The sequence below is a fragment of the Drosophila ficusphila genome, unplaced genomic scaffold (genome assembly GCF_018152265.1).
Source record: "Drosophila ficusphila isolate 14025-0441.05 unplaced genomic scaffold, ASM1815226v1 contig_286, whole genome shotgun sequence".
Taxonomy (NCBI): Eukaryota; Metazoa; Arthropoda; class Insecta; order Diptera; family Drosophilidae; genus Drosophila; species Drosophila ficusphila.
In genome coordinates, this window is record NW_025064189.1 from 3,148,545 (window position 1) to 3,165,060 (window position 16,516).

Consider the following 16,516-nt stretch of genomic DNA (forward strand, 5'->3'; position numbering starts at 1 on the left):
AAAAAGGCTCCCGTTGTCATTATTAAAAACAGTCATAGACCTCGAACCCATTAATAATATTAAGAAATCACTTGTTTCTGTTTACTGCAAGTTTCCATTTTGTGGCACACATTTTTGTATTATTTTCAGAATAGCCAAGCCGATAGTGGTATTAAACATGGATATACGGCAGCCTAATCGATAGTCGGTCACACTGTTTCTCCCTCTTTTCGCCAAAATTTTGTTGGCGTGTTGTCAAATTCTTTAGCATTTGATAGGCTTTTCGCTTCGATAGAACCGGACCAGATAAAACAGCGACAATGTACGGTGGAGACGAATACGCAAGCAATTCGGTAAGTGGCGGAACTCCGAAAGGGTCCAATTTTTTTTGGAGAAAATCCTGAGACACCGCCGACAACATAACCCAACTTTTGTACCCCTCGCACGAAAACTCATTGGGTTTTTTGATTTTCCAGGAGTACTACGATGACTACGCGCATACCGGGGATCCGCAGCTGGACATGGAGTACGAGAGGAACTACTACGCTGCCCGGATGCCGGACAACGTCAAGTACTTCCTGATCAACTTCTGCCAGGCGATCAAGGAGGGCAACTTGTACGACATCCAGAACATGTACGAGAACACCTTCCCGCAGATCAGCGACCACCACTTTGACAAGACCGCCTGGCCCGAGGAGCAGGAGGTAGCTGCCATCGTGGACAACGATAAGGTCTTCCTGATTCTGTACAAGGAGCTCTACTACCGCCACATCCATGCCCGCATTCCTGGCGGCCCCAAGTTGGACCAGAGGATCAACTCGTTCTTCAACTACTGCGACTTCTTCAACCTGATCATCTCGGCCCAGAACCCGGTGATGCTGGAACTGCCCGACATCTGGCTGTGGGAGTTGGTTGATGAGTTCGTTTATCAGTTCCAGAACTTTGCGCAGTATCGGTAAGTAAAACTATAAATATATCCTTCGAAATTTGGCTAACCAAACACCTTTTGCAGTGCCCGCCTTACGGACAAGTCCCAGGAAGAGATCCAGCAGCTGTGCATGAACCACAGCAACGTGTGGAGCATTCTCTGCATTCTGAACGTGCTGCACTCCCTGGTGGACATCTCGAACATCAAGAAGCAGCTGGAGGCCATCTCCCAGGGCGTCGATCCCCAGACCGTGGCCGGTGACTTCGGCAAGCTGTCGTTCTATAAGATGCTGGGCTACTTCTCTCTCGTTGGCTTGCTGCGCGTGCACTCGTTGCTGGGTGACTACTACCAGGCCATCAAGGTGCTGGAACCCATTGAGATTCACAAGAAGTCCGCATACTCGCACATCCCCGCCTGCCAGATTTCCACATCCTACTACGTCGGCTTCGCCTACATGATGATGCGCCGCTACGCCGATGCCATTCGCACATTCTCGGACATCCTGCTCTACATCCAGCGCACCAAGCAGCTGTACAGCACGCGTTCGTACCAGAACGACCAGATCAACAAGCAGGCTGAGCAGATGTACCACCTCCTGGCCATCTGCCTGGTTCTGCATCCTCAGTGCATCGACGAATCCATTCAGCAGGTGCTGCGGGAGAAGAACTACCACGACGCCATGTTCAAGATGCAGTGCGGCGATCTGGAGGTGTTCAAGTCCTTCTTTGTGTTCGCCTGCCCGCGATTCGTGAGCCCCTGCCCGCCTGCCGCCGATGCGCCCATGGAGGATTACGTAAAAGACCCCATGGAGCACCAGCTGCTGGTGTTCATGGATGAGGTGCGCCAGCAGAAGGATCTGCCCACCACGCGCTCGTATCTGAAGCTGTACACCACCCTGCCGCTGACCAAACTGGCTTCCTTTATCGATCCCAACGCCAGCGAGGATGACGTGTCCAAGCTGCTGATTCGTTTGCTTTGCTTCAAGCACAAAATGCGCAACCTGGTGTGGAGCAAGGGTCCCAGTGGCCTAGAGGGCACATTTAAGTCGGGCTCTGAGGTGAGTTTTAAAAAAAAATATTTCCGAAAAAGTTATCTAATCCTTGGTTAATATTTCAGCTGGACTTCTACATCGATGACGACATGATTCACATAGCGGACACCAAGGTATCTCATCGTTATGGCGACTTCTTTGTGCGTAAAATCCTCAAGTTCAACGATCTGAATCGCAAGCTGAAGAACATCAACATTTAAGCCATTTAAACCGACTCCTTGTGACCCTTAATGATATATTTAATATTCCAAACTGGACCGATTTGTTTTAAAATTAATAATAATAAAATCGCTTGCGATTATGCGCAAGTTTGGTCCACAAAAAGTTTTCTTTAATGGCTTTTGATTTCGATTTAAAAGTTTACTAAATTCCCGAAAATTTATTCATAAATTCAGTTACTTCTACAAGGAATTTGATAATTATTCCCCGATTTGTGGTTTTAACATTTGCTTTATTTTTAACAATACCGTTATTTTATAAAAATTGTTTGTATGACTATAAGGAAATTCAAAATTCTACACATACTGTTTTTGAGTTCGCCACAACTCCACTTTTGCGCAGCAGGTGCATTCGGCAACGCAACCAAGATTCGTTTTCGGTTATGGGGAATGTGCGTTCAATCATATTATAATAATAACATCTCATTTTGAATTTATCCTCTGTTTGCCGCCAAAACGAACAGAGGCAATCTTCTTTGGTAAATCAATCGTACTAAGCGCTTAGTGGGGCTAAATAATTGTGATCTGGGGGAAGAGTTGACGTGGAGTTGGGGCTACAAGCAGTTCCACACTTACACACAGTTTAAAATTCAACTTAGGATTACAGTACACTTTATACACGAAACAGCCTTCAGCTCTAGTTTCTGCTGCCTTTTGTGTGTGCTCTCTTTTTAGCTAACCGTTGGTTCACTTAGGACTAACATTAAAATCAAACAATTTACAATTACGGACTTGTTTGTGGGGGGCCAGTCGTTAATCGACGGACACCGTGCGCTGATTGACGTCGATCAAGTAGATGTCCTTGTGGTTCTGCAGCACAAAGTCGACGAAAGCGTTGATGGGGGCGATCTCCTCCAGGGAGGTGCTGGTGCTGCGCGACCACAGGAAATTGGGACCGAACACAATGGCCAGGTTGGAGGAGGTCATCTTGTTCAGATCCTCGCAGTCCATCACCCTGACCAGGAACTCGACAATGTACTTGAACAGTTCATAGTTTTCCTCGGGCAGTTTTTCGCGTATCAGTTGGGTGACATTCCTCGAACGCTCCTCCTTGGGCCACTCCAGGAATCGTGTCACATCGTCGTACAGTTCGAAGGTAAGCAGCGGCTCGGCGAGATCCCTCAGGAAACTCTTCAGCAGGCCGGCAATTACGTGCACATTTACGCTCTTCAGATCCACATCCTCGCCTCGGTTGACGCGCTCCTTGAGCGCCATGATCTCTGAGTGGTTTCCGGATCGCCGGAATATGCCCTCCGTATCGATCACTCCCGTGATGGACAGCGAGTCCACGCACTTGCGCACAATCGGCGGAATGGAGTTCAGGCAGGGACTATTCATCACGATGAACTTCAGAGGCACCCCAAATTGATGCGTCGTCGCCATTTTGTGCTGCTGCTGCCGGGATGCATTTATGCTGGTGCTGCTGCTAGGAGGCGGCGTCGATGGCTTCCGGCTGGGGTTCAACTTGTCGTCCAGGTCGCAGATGTTGTCCGGCAGCTTCAGCTTGTTCAAACCGAGCGCCTGGCGCAGCTCGTCCAGGCTGGAGATGTAGACTAGCTTCTTGCGGAACTTGTCGCTGATGAAGGGACTGAAGAAGTTCCAAATGACCCGAATGAACCACGTCGGATGCACCACATACAGCGTCTTCAGGTTCTTGCGGAAGTTACGATCCAGCTCCTTGTACGAGTTCCACAGGAACTGTGCGGATGGTTTGTTATCCTCCTTGAGGCCCTGGTGAAAGTACACCAAAATATAATCGTTCTCCACAAACGGTTCAATCTCTTTGATAATTTCACTGTTGAAGATATAAAATGCATTGGATAATATATGAAATTTTTAAATTATATTATTTAAAGTCTGTCTTACCGCACAAAACCTTCCAGCTGGGATTTTTCGGGAAAGCGAGACGCATAAATGCCGAAAATGTGACGACCTTGCTTGTCGGTTCCGAGGAAATCGCATTTGTTCCTGGGCGCCTGAAAGTTCTCGGACTGTTCCCTGAGTTGGTCCTCGAAATCGTCCTCTAGAGGATTTACATCTTCCTCGGGCTCTAGTTCTGGGTCTATGCAAATAAAGGAACATTATTCAAAGCTTAACAGAAGAGAAATTATCTACTTACCATCGGCCAGGACAAAATCGCCGACCATAACATCTTCTGTGGGAAAAATTAGACAACCAATTAGTTAGTATAATTATATCTGTTTTCTGAACAGTACAATATTTAATAGCAGTGCTTAGCTTTTTTATCTCTTTGTAAAACCCTAATTTACATAATTTCTGGGTCACTATGCGTATTATGTACTTACTTTCTAGGGGCGATGGGGCCAGCAGCTCGGTATCGTCAAACTCTAGCTTCGGCTCGAAGTCGTGCAGATCGGAGAGACTGGGCTGAGGCTCGTCCGAATTGTCGATGATCGGGTTGATGGCAGGACCTTGGGGTGCGAAAGGGAAGGCATTTATAAATCTCGTAGGTTTCCCTGGCGCGGACTGGTATTCCAAAAACGTAATCTTACAAGTAATGCTTTCAGTTAAGTATTTTGACGGCCTGAGGCAACAAGTTTAGTTCGGATTGAGTTTGAGTAAGTGAATAGACATGAATCAGAGAAATTTAATTTGATGAGTACGTTGGCATCTGATTGGATTATCAAGAGTCTTACGGTTTCGATAATATTGGCAGACGATTACTGAACAACAGAACGAACAGAACAGAGACGATTAGGGGTAACACTCTAAGCTAGGACTAGGGCTAGGGGTTAGGGCTAATAAGGCTAGGGCAAACACACGATCACACAAACCTCGTAACAAACATTGGCAACAAACACAGCTAGCGAAAAGTTGAATAAACAAATAGGATCCACAGCAAACCAAGCAAACACGTTGGATAGTTGTTAAAAATGCAAGGTATGTACGAGTATGTATGTATAATATATACAGAGACGGTGAGCTGCCCACATAGGCTGGGTTAAACAGTTTGAAAATGGGGTTAGTAGCGCAACTTGATACCAAAAACAAAGAGGTTGGATTAGTGGGCGGTTGGGTTGGTTGGGCAAGGCGGAGGGCGGGGGGCGGTTGACGGGGGACGAGGGCTGGGCACAAAATTAGTCGTAATTGCTGGCTATTACTGTTAGTTCTCAAACGAGGGCACTTCTCCCCTCAAAGAAACTACGATACGGTAATGAAAACAAAACAAAGCAGCGCAAAGAAACGACTCCCAAAACTTGAAACACAGATTGGAGGCATTAAAAAAAAAATGTGGGCTTAGTTTCTGTTTTATATTTTAGGCCAGTTTTTCTCAGCCTGATAGTCAACTGTAAAAACTTTTTTAAGCAGCTTTAAGCTTCAAATTGAATGTGTAAAGTTTATTTTGAAGTAACAGTATAAAAAATTAGTAAAAATCTAACTTTAGTTAAAAACCAATCACTAGTTTCTTTAGTTTTGGGAATCTTTTTTTCAACGCCCAAACAAGACAAATCGCTGGCTCAAAATGCTAAGCAGTTACAAAACCAAAGATCAAAACTAAGTATAGTCGAATCGAAAAGCATAACTTGGCCGATCGGCCGGCGGACTTACCTGGCAATCTCGAGGCGAATCGCGAATGGGCGTCCATTGCGGGCGGCTGCTATCGAGTGTCGACGGGTGTTCGAGACTTCAGGTGCTTGTCCGTTCGATGTGATTGGAATTCTCGCGTTGACGCAGGACGTGGCTCAGTCGTTGGGCTCGATTATTGGCATGTAGAATATATGTATATGTGCGGCTGAAATATGAGAATAAATTAGCCAAAAGCAGCAGTGCCAGTACTCTATCGATGACGTCATTAGCCAGCTAGTTTTCTTGGCATTTTGTTGTTGTTTGGGTTGTTATTTCTTTGTATTGGACATAGTACAGGTTATATGGCATTGCTGATTCACATTCATTCACTTCAATGGATTTGGCCAAAGTCTAAGGCGAAGTGGTAACTTGGTTACTTGGCCCTGAAAGACGCCCACATCCACGCCCATCTTGTCTTGTATACACACAGTGGGGACATTTAAAATAGCCACGCCAGCGGTTTCAAGACAAATGGATTGCTTTCTGAAAGATAGCGACACCAAATGGAACGACGGAGGATGCTTATCGCAATTTCAATACAAATACACAAACAGCAAAGTAACACTGAGTGGTACAATCTTAAAAAGGAATTGATATGGAGTGTTAATATTCAAAATAGTAGTATATTATGTTGTTTGCCTTTCTTTTTTATATTTATTTCGCTCTTATTTTTAATAAATAAAATTAACTAGTATAGCGTCTCTTTTAGGAGGATGCACTGCCCTGAAGGGTGAAAGAAAGTTTGCCAAATTTCATTGAAGATTATAAAACTTTGATTTTACTATGTGAACATCCTTTCAACCACCAATTTGGTAAGAGCATACAGCTCCTTTTTGCCACCACTGTAAACATGACTATGCTGATCCTTTCAGCCACCACTGTAAAAGGGAGTCGGCTCCTTTGTCCCGCCACTGTTCGCACATACACACACACAGGAGTAAAGGAAAACTTGCACAAGTTCCTTTTTGAAAATCACAAATGCCAACATTCACACACAACCGGAATAATTGCAAGTAAACTGCGCATTTTGCCTTGCCTCCTCTTAATGATATTTACTTTTTTGTGTACTACGCTTCGAACTTTTATCAGCGTCAAAAAAACATCGCAATTCACACAATGGTAATTGTTGGTTTTTACTTCGCTCTCGTTTTACATTTCTTTATGTGTACACATTGATTGTGAATCACAAGTTGCGAGGAAGTACCTTTTATCAGTAAGGAAAAAAAATCTTCGTTAATTTTACTGCCAGACGTTGTTTTTGTCGATGGATAAGAAAGTGATGGTAAACGTTTGGCGAACCCATTAGTGCTGCAAAAAAGCACAAAATCGACCAAACTTGGGAGGAGTCACGAAGCGATGAGCGTTCGGTGAATACTTTTCGTGTCACGATTTTGATTTTTTGTAATTAATTTGGTATAACAAACAAATGTGTCTGTAAAGATAATCATACTAGTCTATGGAAAATATTTTATTATTTTGATTTAATACAATTTATTCTCAAAATAATTGTAATATGATTTTTTACATTCCAAATACATCTAAATTAATTCACGCTGTCATTCCTACCGTTATCGATATACAATAACATACAAACGCTACCTCCTTAGTGTGACCGTTCGCTGTGCTGCTCGCCACTTTAACACGACCAGTTCCAAAATATCGTGAGATTTGCGAAAAACTACAATAAAATGGTCGGTTGGAGCCGTTTGCTGTCGCCGGCGGTGAAGTTCGCCAACTACCGTGCTGTCTTACAGGATCCCGCCTGCCGAAATGGTGAGAACTTTTTGCAGAACTCGCCGTAAACACACTCCACATTACGCAACCAAATATTCTGGATTTCTAGCCCTGCAGCAACAGCTGCGCAGGATGGGAGGCGATCATGGCCACCACCACATGACCATCAAGCCCTCCCGCTTCCAGTGGGACAAGTTCAAGGATCTGATGCACTTTTACGTAATGCTCGGCGTGATTCCAGTCACTGCTTTGATCCTGTACTCAAACATCTTCATCGGCCCGGCGAAGCTGTCGGAGATCCCCGAGGGTTACGAGCCCAAGCACTGGGAGTACGAGAAGGTATGAGGGCGTATACGTATAACGTACAGTTTTGAAGTAATAATACTATACTGTAGTAATACCCCAAAACTGCATATACTAACATCTTTAGGAACAGTTGATACCACAATTCATAATTTAATTCTTGTTTATATTACATAGCACCCCATCTCGCGCTTCATTTCCCGCTACATGTTGAACTCTGAGCAGCAGAACTATGAAAAATCCCTGCACTACCTCTTCGAGGAGAACGAAAAAGCCCAGATTCGGTAAGGCTATGATATATTGAAGAGCAAACCAGTTATTAACTGCTTCAAATATATTTTAGTCTTCTTGAGGATGAAGTTCGCCGCAAGATGTCCGAGCGCAACGACTACCAGGCCTACTACTACCGTCCTTCGGTGGCCAAGTACCACAGGGTCTCCAAAGAGGCTGCTGAAGAACTGGAAGCTCTGCGTGGAGACAACTAGTTTTGTAATATTCTTTAAATACAATTGTTAGGCTCCCGTTCTGGGGGAAATAAAGTGTGAAACGAATTCGCAATATCAGCTTATTCACATTTAATAATATACAAATTACTTAGTAGTCGAATAAATACTTTAAATTTAGCCAAGCCAAGTGCGTATATCGATTTAGCCCCACGCCTGATTTTTGCAGTAGTAGAGCACCAGTTTTCCATTGGTTCCGTGGCACTCGTAAAGGTTCTTTATTATCTGATCCGGAGCGGGGGCAAATGTCTGATTAACGTACAGGAACTGCAACATTAAGATTTAAAATGAGATAGGGAATCATTAGTATTTCTGGTCTACTTACAATTTGCTCATTGGCATCAAGTTTGAGGAACTTATGGATAAACTTCTGGATCCAGCTGACGGTTTTATTGGGATCCACGGTCCACGTTCGCTTTTTGATGATGGGTACATTTCCAGTGGCGTTCAGAAGGATACAAACTGATAACATAAAGCTTGTGATAATGCAGATCCAAAGATAGTGTTACAAAGATGGGCTTGATTCTCACTTTTTGAACCGTCCTTATCAGCGGGCGTGGAGGAGGAGGTAGTCAACGATGCTTGGGATTCTGGTGTATCTGCCATTTAAATGGAATGTAGCTCTATTCCTTAGTTTTAAATTGATAGATAGAAATTGCCAATTGTAAATAAAGAACCAAAGATGACACAACTATTGGGACAACATCGATAGAAGTCACGAGATTATTTGAATGAAAATGGAAACCATCAAATATATATATAAATTATCTTAAGTTAATTAAAAAGGATTAAGGATGTTTAAATTGTAATATTAAGGTAGTTTCGTGTTATGTATACTCTAAAGAAATACAAATTATTTGTAATATGTTAATCACTCCGTTACTTAAAAATAATTCTTTAAGATGTACCACCTCTAGCGATAACAGCCACTGTTATTTAACAGTGGGTCTATAACGTCAACACGTGTGGGGATTTATAAAACCGTCCGGGAAAATAAACAAAGTTATGAATAATAAACTATTCGAGGGCTCCGATGACGATGGAGAGGATCTACAGCTGTCCACCAACAAGGATTATGCAAAGACCTACAACATCCTGCGTAAAAAGGAACTGCTTCAGAAATGTAACTTACAACTCTTGATTCCGCGATCAATTTAATTTGATTTATTATCTTACTCAATACTTTTAGATAAAGATCGTGGCTTAGATGTGTCCGAATCTGAATTCGATAGCGACAGTTCTTCCTCCGAAGAGGACGAGGTGGACCCGAAATTTGACCAAGACTTTTTTAAGACGCTCTCGTCGCTGAAAAGCAAAGACCCGCGAATTTACGACAAGGACACGAGATTCTTTAATGAATCTTCTAGCGATGAAGAGGGGGAGGATAAGGAATCCCCAAAAAGAAGAAGAAAGCCAAGCCAGTCACCTTAAAGGACTACGAGAGAAAGGTGATCCTGGAGCACAATGGCAAATTTGAGAGTTCGGATGAGGAACAGCAAGAGAAGGAGCAGGAGGAATTCGAAAGGGCCCAGTCACCCACGGCCGTGGAGGAGGAGCGGCGTCTTAAGGCCGAATTCAGGAGTGTAATGAACCAGGAGGACGATGGCGAAGACGAGGAATTTGGCGGCATATTCAAAAAGCGCAGCAAAACCAAGGAGCAGACGGCGGCCGAGGAAGCGGACTTTGCCAAGTGGTTAGCAGGAAAGCAGGAGGAGATCCAGCCCACCGATAAGGAGCAGCTGGAACCCCTAAAACAGTACTGGACTAGCAGTAAGCTGACGCAGGGCGAGAGTTTCCTGAGGGACTACATCCTCAACAAAGGATATGCGAACACGGATGAATCCGCCATTCCCACTTATGATGAAATCGTGGGAGAAACTGCCCCACTTTCCGAGGACGAAAAGGAGCTCGAGAAGCAGGCGGAGTTCGAGCACAAGTACAATTTCAGGTTTGAAGAGCCCGATGCGGAGTTTATCAAACGCTATCCCCGTACAATCGAGCAGTCCATTCGTCGAACAGATGACAAGCGAAAAGAGAAGCGCAAGGAGCTAAAGGACCGCAAGGATCAGGAGAAGCAGCAAAAGATGAAGGAACTCGAGCTGATAAAGGAAATGAAACGCAAGGAAATCGAGGAGAAAATCCGGAAACTGAAAGCGGTTACTGGCAACGATGAACTCGGTTTCCGAGACGAGGAACTCGATGAGGATTTTGATCCAGCGGCGCATGATCGTCGAATGCAGGAGCTCTTCGACGACGATTACTACAAAGTGGATGAGGGCGAGGAGAAACCAGAATGCCCCTCGGATATTGATGAATTGGTTCTGGAAGATTGGGACAATTACGATCCCAAGCAGCACAAAAATACGGGTGATGAGGATTACGAAGGACACTGCGAGGACGATGACTTCAACATGGATTGCGACTATGATCCATCTACATCCAAGCAGCAACTCCAACAGGAGCTCATTGAAAACACGCGGGGACGAAAAGGTCGCAAGGGCAGGCGAAATCGCTTTATGGAAATGATTCAGGCGGAAAAGCCCGCATTCAATCCTGAGGACGAGAAGACCTACAGTGAGTACATCGACGAGTACTACCAAATGGACTGCGAGGACATCGTGGGAGATCAGCCATGTCGGTTCAAATATGTGGAAACTACACCGAATGATTTCGGGCTGACGATAGAAGAGGTAACTTCTGCCTAATCCGTTTTTAATAAATAAAAATTTTATTTATTTATTTCTTATTTGCAGATCTTGCTGGCCAAGAATAAGGAACTCAACCAATGGGCCAGTCTTAAGAAAGCTGTACAAAACAGGCCCGAACATATCGAGAAAAAGGAGCAACGTTTGTACAAGATGAAGGCAAAAAATGAAGACCTCAAGCGAAAGATATTCAAGAGTCTGTATGGCGATGGGTAAGTAATTTTAACATTTGTATTTTAGTAAGCAGATGGACTATAAAGTGATATTTTTGCAGATCTGACGATGAAGAGCAGCCAGCGGAAGCAGCGCCTGAAAGTAAACCAGCTGTTGAAACCCCAGCTGCAGCTGAAAGTGCACAAATTCCAACGGAGGGCTTATCGAAATCGAAGAGGAAACGGCTAAAGCGCAAGGCTGCTGCAGCATCTGCAGCCAGTTCATCACAGGTTTCCAAAGAGGAACCAAAAGAATCAACAGAAAACAAAAAGGCAGAGGAAACTAAGAACAATGAAGGTCCTCCTGCTAAGAAGGGCAAAGATGAAGCAAATCAACAAATGAAGAAGACCGAAACAACGAAACCCAACAACAACGCCGCAAATAATAACAAAAAGGAGCCTAAAAACGGGCAAAATGGATTGACTAAATCACAAAATCAAAATAGTAAAGCAAAGTCAAAGCCCAAAAACGTTTTTAAAAATACGGAAAATCCACCCACAAAGAACGAAAAGCCAAAAGGAAATAATCCTTTCAATAGGCCATCTGTAAACCCCAACGAAAAGCAGTTGCAACCACAAATAAACAAGAACCGAAGTGACAACAAAACAAATCCTAGAAATGCCACAGGTGCCAATCCTTTCAAGAAAGCGAATGAAAAACCAAGCGCACCCTTCCCAGCAAAGAAAACCAATAACTTTAAGGCGAAAAACAAGATGAACAAAACGCAAAATGGAATAACCGACGATCGACTGAAGGCCTACGGAATAAATCCCAGAAAGTTCCACAAACGGGAAAAATACGGGAAGAAGGATAAGTAAAAATCCAGGATAAATCTATGATTAATAGTAGAGTTACACTTTGTAATTACATTTTATGTACATATAATATTAAAAACCAGCACAGAACAAGTTAACACTGATTAGATCAGTTACTCTGCGGCAGCCACTTCATCATCGGTGGCCGCCTGGTCATCTTCCGTGCTCCGCATCCGATCCAGTTGGAGGCGCCGCTCCTGGATGCGGATGCACTTGGGACAAATCATATTCTTGCGCGTCAGGCAAACGCGGTGGAAGATGGAGTTGCACTGATCGCACTTGATGCAGCCGTCGTCGAAGGGGAAGATCACCTCGTTGTTGCTGCAAATCTCACAGATGTACGCTTGGGCCAGACACATGTGGCAGGACCGGATGTGCTCGTTGAAGGCCTTGAAGACCGCCTGCAGGAATTCGGTGAGTGCCCCGGACTCCACCTGCGTGAGATCCGTCAGGGAATAGAACTCATTCGACTGTGCCAGGTGACGTCTGCCGCCCAGTTGCTGATCCACCAGCTTCAGTTCGCTGGCGATCCTGCAGGCGGCCAGATAGTGCCGCATGTGCACCAGGTTCTGGCGCAGTTTCTTCACCGCACACAGCTTCTCCACGAAAACAAAGAGCTTCGGGTTGTCCTCCTCCAAGCGGATGAGGGGTTTGTTCAGGAACAAGCGAATCTCCTGGAGCGCCGTTCGCGACACTCTGCGAGGTGAAAAGTCCCAGTTGTGGATGATGCGAGCCGGTATAAAGTTGCTGTCGTTCCAGTGGCAACGAGGACAGTAGTACAAGCCACTGTAGTCGCATAGGCGTGGTTCAATCCAGGTGTTTTCTGCAGAAGATGATTTTCATTAGATGGAATCATGGATTTTATCTGCAAGGTTATAAACCTCTTATAAACTCACTCAAATTAAGGAGCGTTCCGCACTCGGCGCACTTGTAACCCTGGGCGGCCAGTCCAATTTCCGGAGAGATCTCCGAGATGGGATACTGCCTCTCGGAGACGAGGACATGGGCGCATACCCTCTTGACCCCATCGATGCACTTCTGGTGGACGAGGAACCCGCAGTCGCTGCACACATAGGACGACTGCACCACGCTCCAGATGATGGCGGTGCAGTGGTCACAGTAGTTCCGCTTGGCGGCCGCCTGCAGGCGACTGCGCTTGCCGTGATGCGGATGGTGGGGCACAAAGTGATGACCGACCACGGCGCGGATGGCGTTCATGACGACCATGTCGGAGGACAGGGACTGCTGCTCCTGGGCCTCCTCCAGTTCCTGCAGGGAGTAGCGTAGGTCCACCAGGTGACGAACCAGCCAGCGCCGCTCGTCACTTAGCTCCTCGCTCAGCAGGACGAGATCCCTGCAGTGGGCAATGGCTGCCTGGAGGTCCTGGATGTTCGCATCGCTGGTGAAGATCAGGCGCCACTGCTCGCGCACCAGGGAGGCGGGAATGGGCAGGGCGCGGTACTCGCTCATCGGGCCACTTTCCTCGGAGCCCGTGCCCTCGGAAACGGATCCTGTGGAGCCACCGAAGCCAACTGTTGATCCCAGAGAGGATGAGGCGTGCAACAGGTTGCTGGCACTCTCGTTGATCAGCTGAGCCACCGTGCCCGGAATGCTGGTAAGACTCTCGCGCCAGGAGCTCATTTTCAACGGAAAAACAAAAGTCGCAGAAATGAAAACAGATAAACAATGACGATGGGCGTGGATAGGCGAGGGGAGTGGCGGGGCAACAGCTGATTGGCTAGGGTGACCGTACTCAGATTTTACTATTGCAGGTTTGCGTATATGCTAATCTGTTTTGGGAAAAGGCCTTCTAAAATTTACCCAAAAAGGTGCTTGTTAATGAATAATAAAAATTACCGTATAAAGTTTAAAACTTGAACCGTAAATAAAACACCTTTAAATTGTATTTCATTATTAAATGTATTCTTAATTCTAATTCGCTTTTAGGTTCGACTAATAAGCGGGTGGCAAGTTAGTTTTTAGCTCCACCTATTGGCATCTTGTAGGAACACTGGGAACACTTTCGCCAAGTCGCCACACATAGATGGCTATATATGGGAAATTCTTTAAAAACAACTCTTATACTTTCTCAGCCCATAGGAACTTCACTTACGCCCACTTTAAACCTTCGTAACTTTTAGCGCCTCCTTTCGGTCTTTTGTTTTTAAGTTTTCCTCTGTTGGATATTTTGTTGGTTTTGTCCCAGTACCCCAACCCGTTATTAGAGCCACCTTTTATCGTTTTTAGTCGTTCATGTCTTCGCTATTTTAAAAAAATTTATTTTTAAAGTTTTAAGGCATTAATAAAATAAAGTATACGCCATGTTGTATATGTAACTGAGGATTGAGAGTAAATATAATCCTAACAAGAAAAAATGTGTGCTTCTTTGTCAGAGACAAATTTTAATTCAAACCCCAATCTGTTAGAAATACTAAAACAAATTTTTAATGGTTTCCATCTTTAAATGGTTTTAAACTAACGAAACAGCATACTCATTTGTGGTAAATTAATTCGAAATGCAAATCATCACTTCACTTAATTAGGGCAAATGAATAGTATTATCCCAATCGATGCGATTCAAGTTGAATGCTAATCAGTCTAGAACAGCAGCATTCAAAATTTTTATCCTATACCCATTTTTATATGTGATCTATAAAGTGTCTGAAAATAATAAAATTGGCAATCAAAATTGACAAGCAGGTTTAGCAAAAGCCGAACAAAATTGGGGAAATTTTATGGTCGATTATCTGTTTAGAATACATTTAGTTGGCAATAACTTTGGACTCGTAAAAACTATATTGGCTTTAAAAGATGACTATTCAACGTCATTTAATTTGGTCTATCAGGATTTGAAACGGAAACATCGCGAAATTAGAATGCAATCAGATTGATATCTATTTGTTGAAATGCAAATAAGTTTTGACTCAAGATAATGATTAAAATCATATCGAGTCAAGGCAACTCAGGTCGTTATTTATGGAAATTAGACATGTTCTGCGTTCGAGTATGGAATTTCTGGGCCATTTATTTTAGAACTTTGGCTGGAGATCGATAAACGGTGTTAATCGCGAATCAAAAGGCCCGAAAAAGCTTGAATACCAGGTTTTGCCGGTGTAATAAAATCCCCGAAAGTGTCGAGATCGGAGGCTTAGATTAAGGGTTTTAAGATGCGCGATGAGTTTGCCTGACTAATTGAAAAATCAAAGCGAATAATACTGTATGCAATCTCTATATTGATTTTGTCTTACTCAGAGATGTGGTAAATGTTTATTTGTTTCAGCTTACGTTTTTAGCGCTTTATGCAAATCACAAGCTACGCTGTTGAACAAGTTTGCGGCCGCTTTCAGTATTACTTTGTTTTTTGTGTTTCGGTTGTTTTGTTCAGCGATTTTTCACGTTTTTTGTTTGGTCCAAATTACCAAGTGGCATTTGTGTTTCTTTTCGGCTTTGCCATATTCAACAGGTGGGCATTTTATAGAGCCACCAAAAAAAGAGTACGAGCATTTGAAAAAAAAATCTATGCAAATTCCAAGACTTTGTCCGGCTCACGGTGCGTATACGCGACCGGCTAAAATGGTTCATGGGCGTGAAGGACCAGTCGACGCCGATGCACGGCCAGTTGGCCATTAAACAGATTACATGTTTGGCCACTGATTCACTGCCACTAAGAGCCGCTTAAACCCGGCGACAACAACAAACTGCGGCGATAACAACTGCAATGAGTGCTACCTGCACAAAGAAAAATTATGAGCACTTTGATTTTATAGAACAAAAAATATTCCAATTTATGACGCAATTAAAATGTTTATAGTTTACAACACTTTGAAATTTTAATAGGCAGTATTGCAACGCGTTGGGGCTCTCAGAGCTTTCATATAGTTTTATATTCACTATAGTTTTATGTCTGACTTTTATTGAGAACTTATTCATTTCCAGTACTTTAAATAGTAGTCTACATTTTTTTTTGTAAATTATTCATCAATAAATTTTTAAGTTAAAATCATCCTGATCATCCTGATAATCAGAAGTGAAATACTTAACAAGCGCAATAAGTTTAAAGTTAATTTTAGAAAAATGTTTGTACTTTCAACAAGTTCAGGTTAGATATTAATAAATAATCCTAACCCTGCCATCAACCTACGTATCTTTTATTTTTTATAACGCATTATTTATCGATTACAACTTTCACTTATAGTTTCTCCCAGTGTTTTAGGCGGAGGCTGGCTGCAGAGCCGGAAAAAAATGGCCAGACAAACACATCGCCGGCCAAATGAATGCACAGGCATGCCGGGCAAAGGGAGCTGCGGATGGGGAATGCGAAATGGGAGATGCAGCTTGGGGAAGGCAGGGGATGGGAGCTTCGACGAAGGCAGTTCAAGTGCACATGGGCAACATGAGCTGCGATGCTGCTTGAATAAACAATTGGCGGGCTTTGGGCAGCCGGCGTGCAAACAACGCGACTCTTGCGGCAGCAACGGT

The 16,516-nt window shown here is 44.0% G+C and overlaps 6 protein-coding genes across 8 annotated transcripts; 3 read left to right on the forward strand and 3 right to left on the reverse strand.

Annotated features, from left to right (window-relative positions):
* Positions 1-180: 180 nt before the first annotated feature.
* On the forward strand, positions 181-2,282 carry LOC108089525 (eukaryotic translation initiation factor 3 subunit L). The gene is made up of 4 exons (XM_017187855.2): positions 181-332; positions 456-934; positions 992-1,964; positions 2,024-2,282. Exons 1-4 carry the CDS (start codon positions 300-302, stop codon positions 2,156-2,158), a joined length of 1,620 nt encoding a protein of 539 aa, XP_017043344.1. The 5' UTR covers positions 181-299; the 3' UTR covers positions 2,159-2,282.
* Positions 2,283-2,388: 106 nt separating this feature from the next.
* On the reverse strand, positions 2,389-7,064 carry LOC108089526 (rho GTPase-activating protein 68F). 3 transcript variants are annotated; one of them, XM_017187858.1, is made up of 7 exons: positions 6,969-7,064; positions 5,747-5,930; positions 4,690-4,721; positions 4,483-4,608; positions 4,296-4,331; positions 4,043-4,238; positions 2,389-3,971 (listed from the first exon to the last, which is right to left on the reverse strand). In XM_017187858.1, exons 5-7 carry the CDS (start codon positions 4,321-4,323, stop codon positions 2,930-2,932), a joined length of 1,266 nt encoding a protein of 421 aa, XP_017043347.1. In that variant the 5' UTR covers positions 4,324-4,331; positions 4,483-4,608; positions 4,690-4,721; positions 5,747-5,930; positions 6,969-7,064; the 3' UTR covers positions 2,389-2,929. The 3 variants fall into 3 exon arrangements, with proteins under 3 accessions (XP_017043347.1, XP_017043345.1, XP_017043346.1); XM_017187856.1 differs by lacking the exon at positions 4,690-4,721; XM_017187857.1 differs by lacking the exon at positions 4,690-4,721 and having other exon boundaries at positions 6,821-7,055.
* Positions 7,065-7,343: 279 nt separating this feature from the next.
* LOC108089645 (NADH dehydrogenase [ubiquinone] 1 beta subcomplex subunit 5, mitochondrial) lies at positions 7,344-8,369 on the forward strand. Its single transcript, XM_017188013.2, has 4 exons — positions 7,344-7,537; positions 7,608-7,837; positions 7,979-8,085; positions 8,145-8,369. Exons 1-4 carry the CDS (start codon positions 7,453-7,455, stop codon positions 8,284-8,286), a joined length of 564 nt encoding a protein of 187 aa, XP_017043502.1. The 5' UTR covers positions 7,344-7,452; the 3' UTR covers positions 8,287-8,369.
* LOC108089646 (autophagy protein 12-like) lies at positions 8,360-8,994 on the reverse strand. The gene is made up of 3 exons (XM_017188014.2): positions 8,835-8,994; positions 8,630-8,766; positions 8,360-8,571 (listed from the first exon to the last, which is right to left on the reverse strand). The coding sequence occupies exons 1-3, from the start codon at positions 8,908-8,910 to the stop codon at positions 8,449-8,451; spliced, it is 336 nt and encodes a 111-aa protein (XP_017043503.1). The 5' UTR covers positions 8,911-8,994; the 3' UTR covers positions 8,360-8,448.
* Positions 8,995-9,253: 259 nt separating this feature from the next.
* Positions 9,254-12,135, forward strand: LOC108089592 (protein KRI1 homolog). Its single transcript, XM_017187950.2, is given in 5 exon segments — positions 9,254-9,427; positions 9,494-9,694; positions 9,697-10,994; positions 11,058-11,221; positions 11,284-12,135. Coding segments are annotated over 5 exon segments (2,538 nt in total). The 5' UTR covers positions 9,254-9,309; the 3' UTR covers positions 12,041-12,135.
* On the reverse strand, positions 12,057-13,752 carry LOC108089593 (differentially expressed in FDCP 8 homolog). The gene is made up of 2 exons (XM_017187951.1): positions 12,934-13,752; positions 12,057-12,860 (listed from the first exon to the last, which is right to left on the reverse strand). Exons 1-2 carry the CDS (start codon positions 13,676-13,678, stop codon positions 12,151-12,153), a joined length of 1,455 nt encoding a protein of 484 aa, XP_017043440.1. The 5' UTR covers positions 13,679-13,752; the 3' UTR covers positions 12,057-12,150.
* Positions 13,753-16,516: the final 2,764 nt, after the last annotated feature.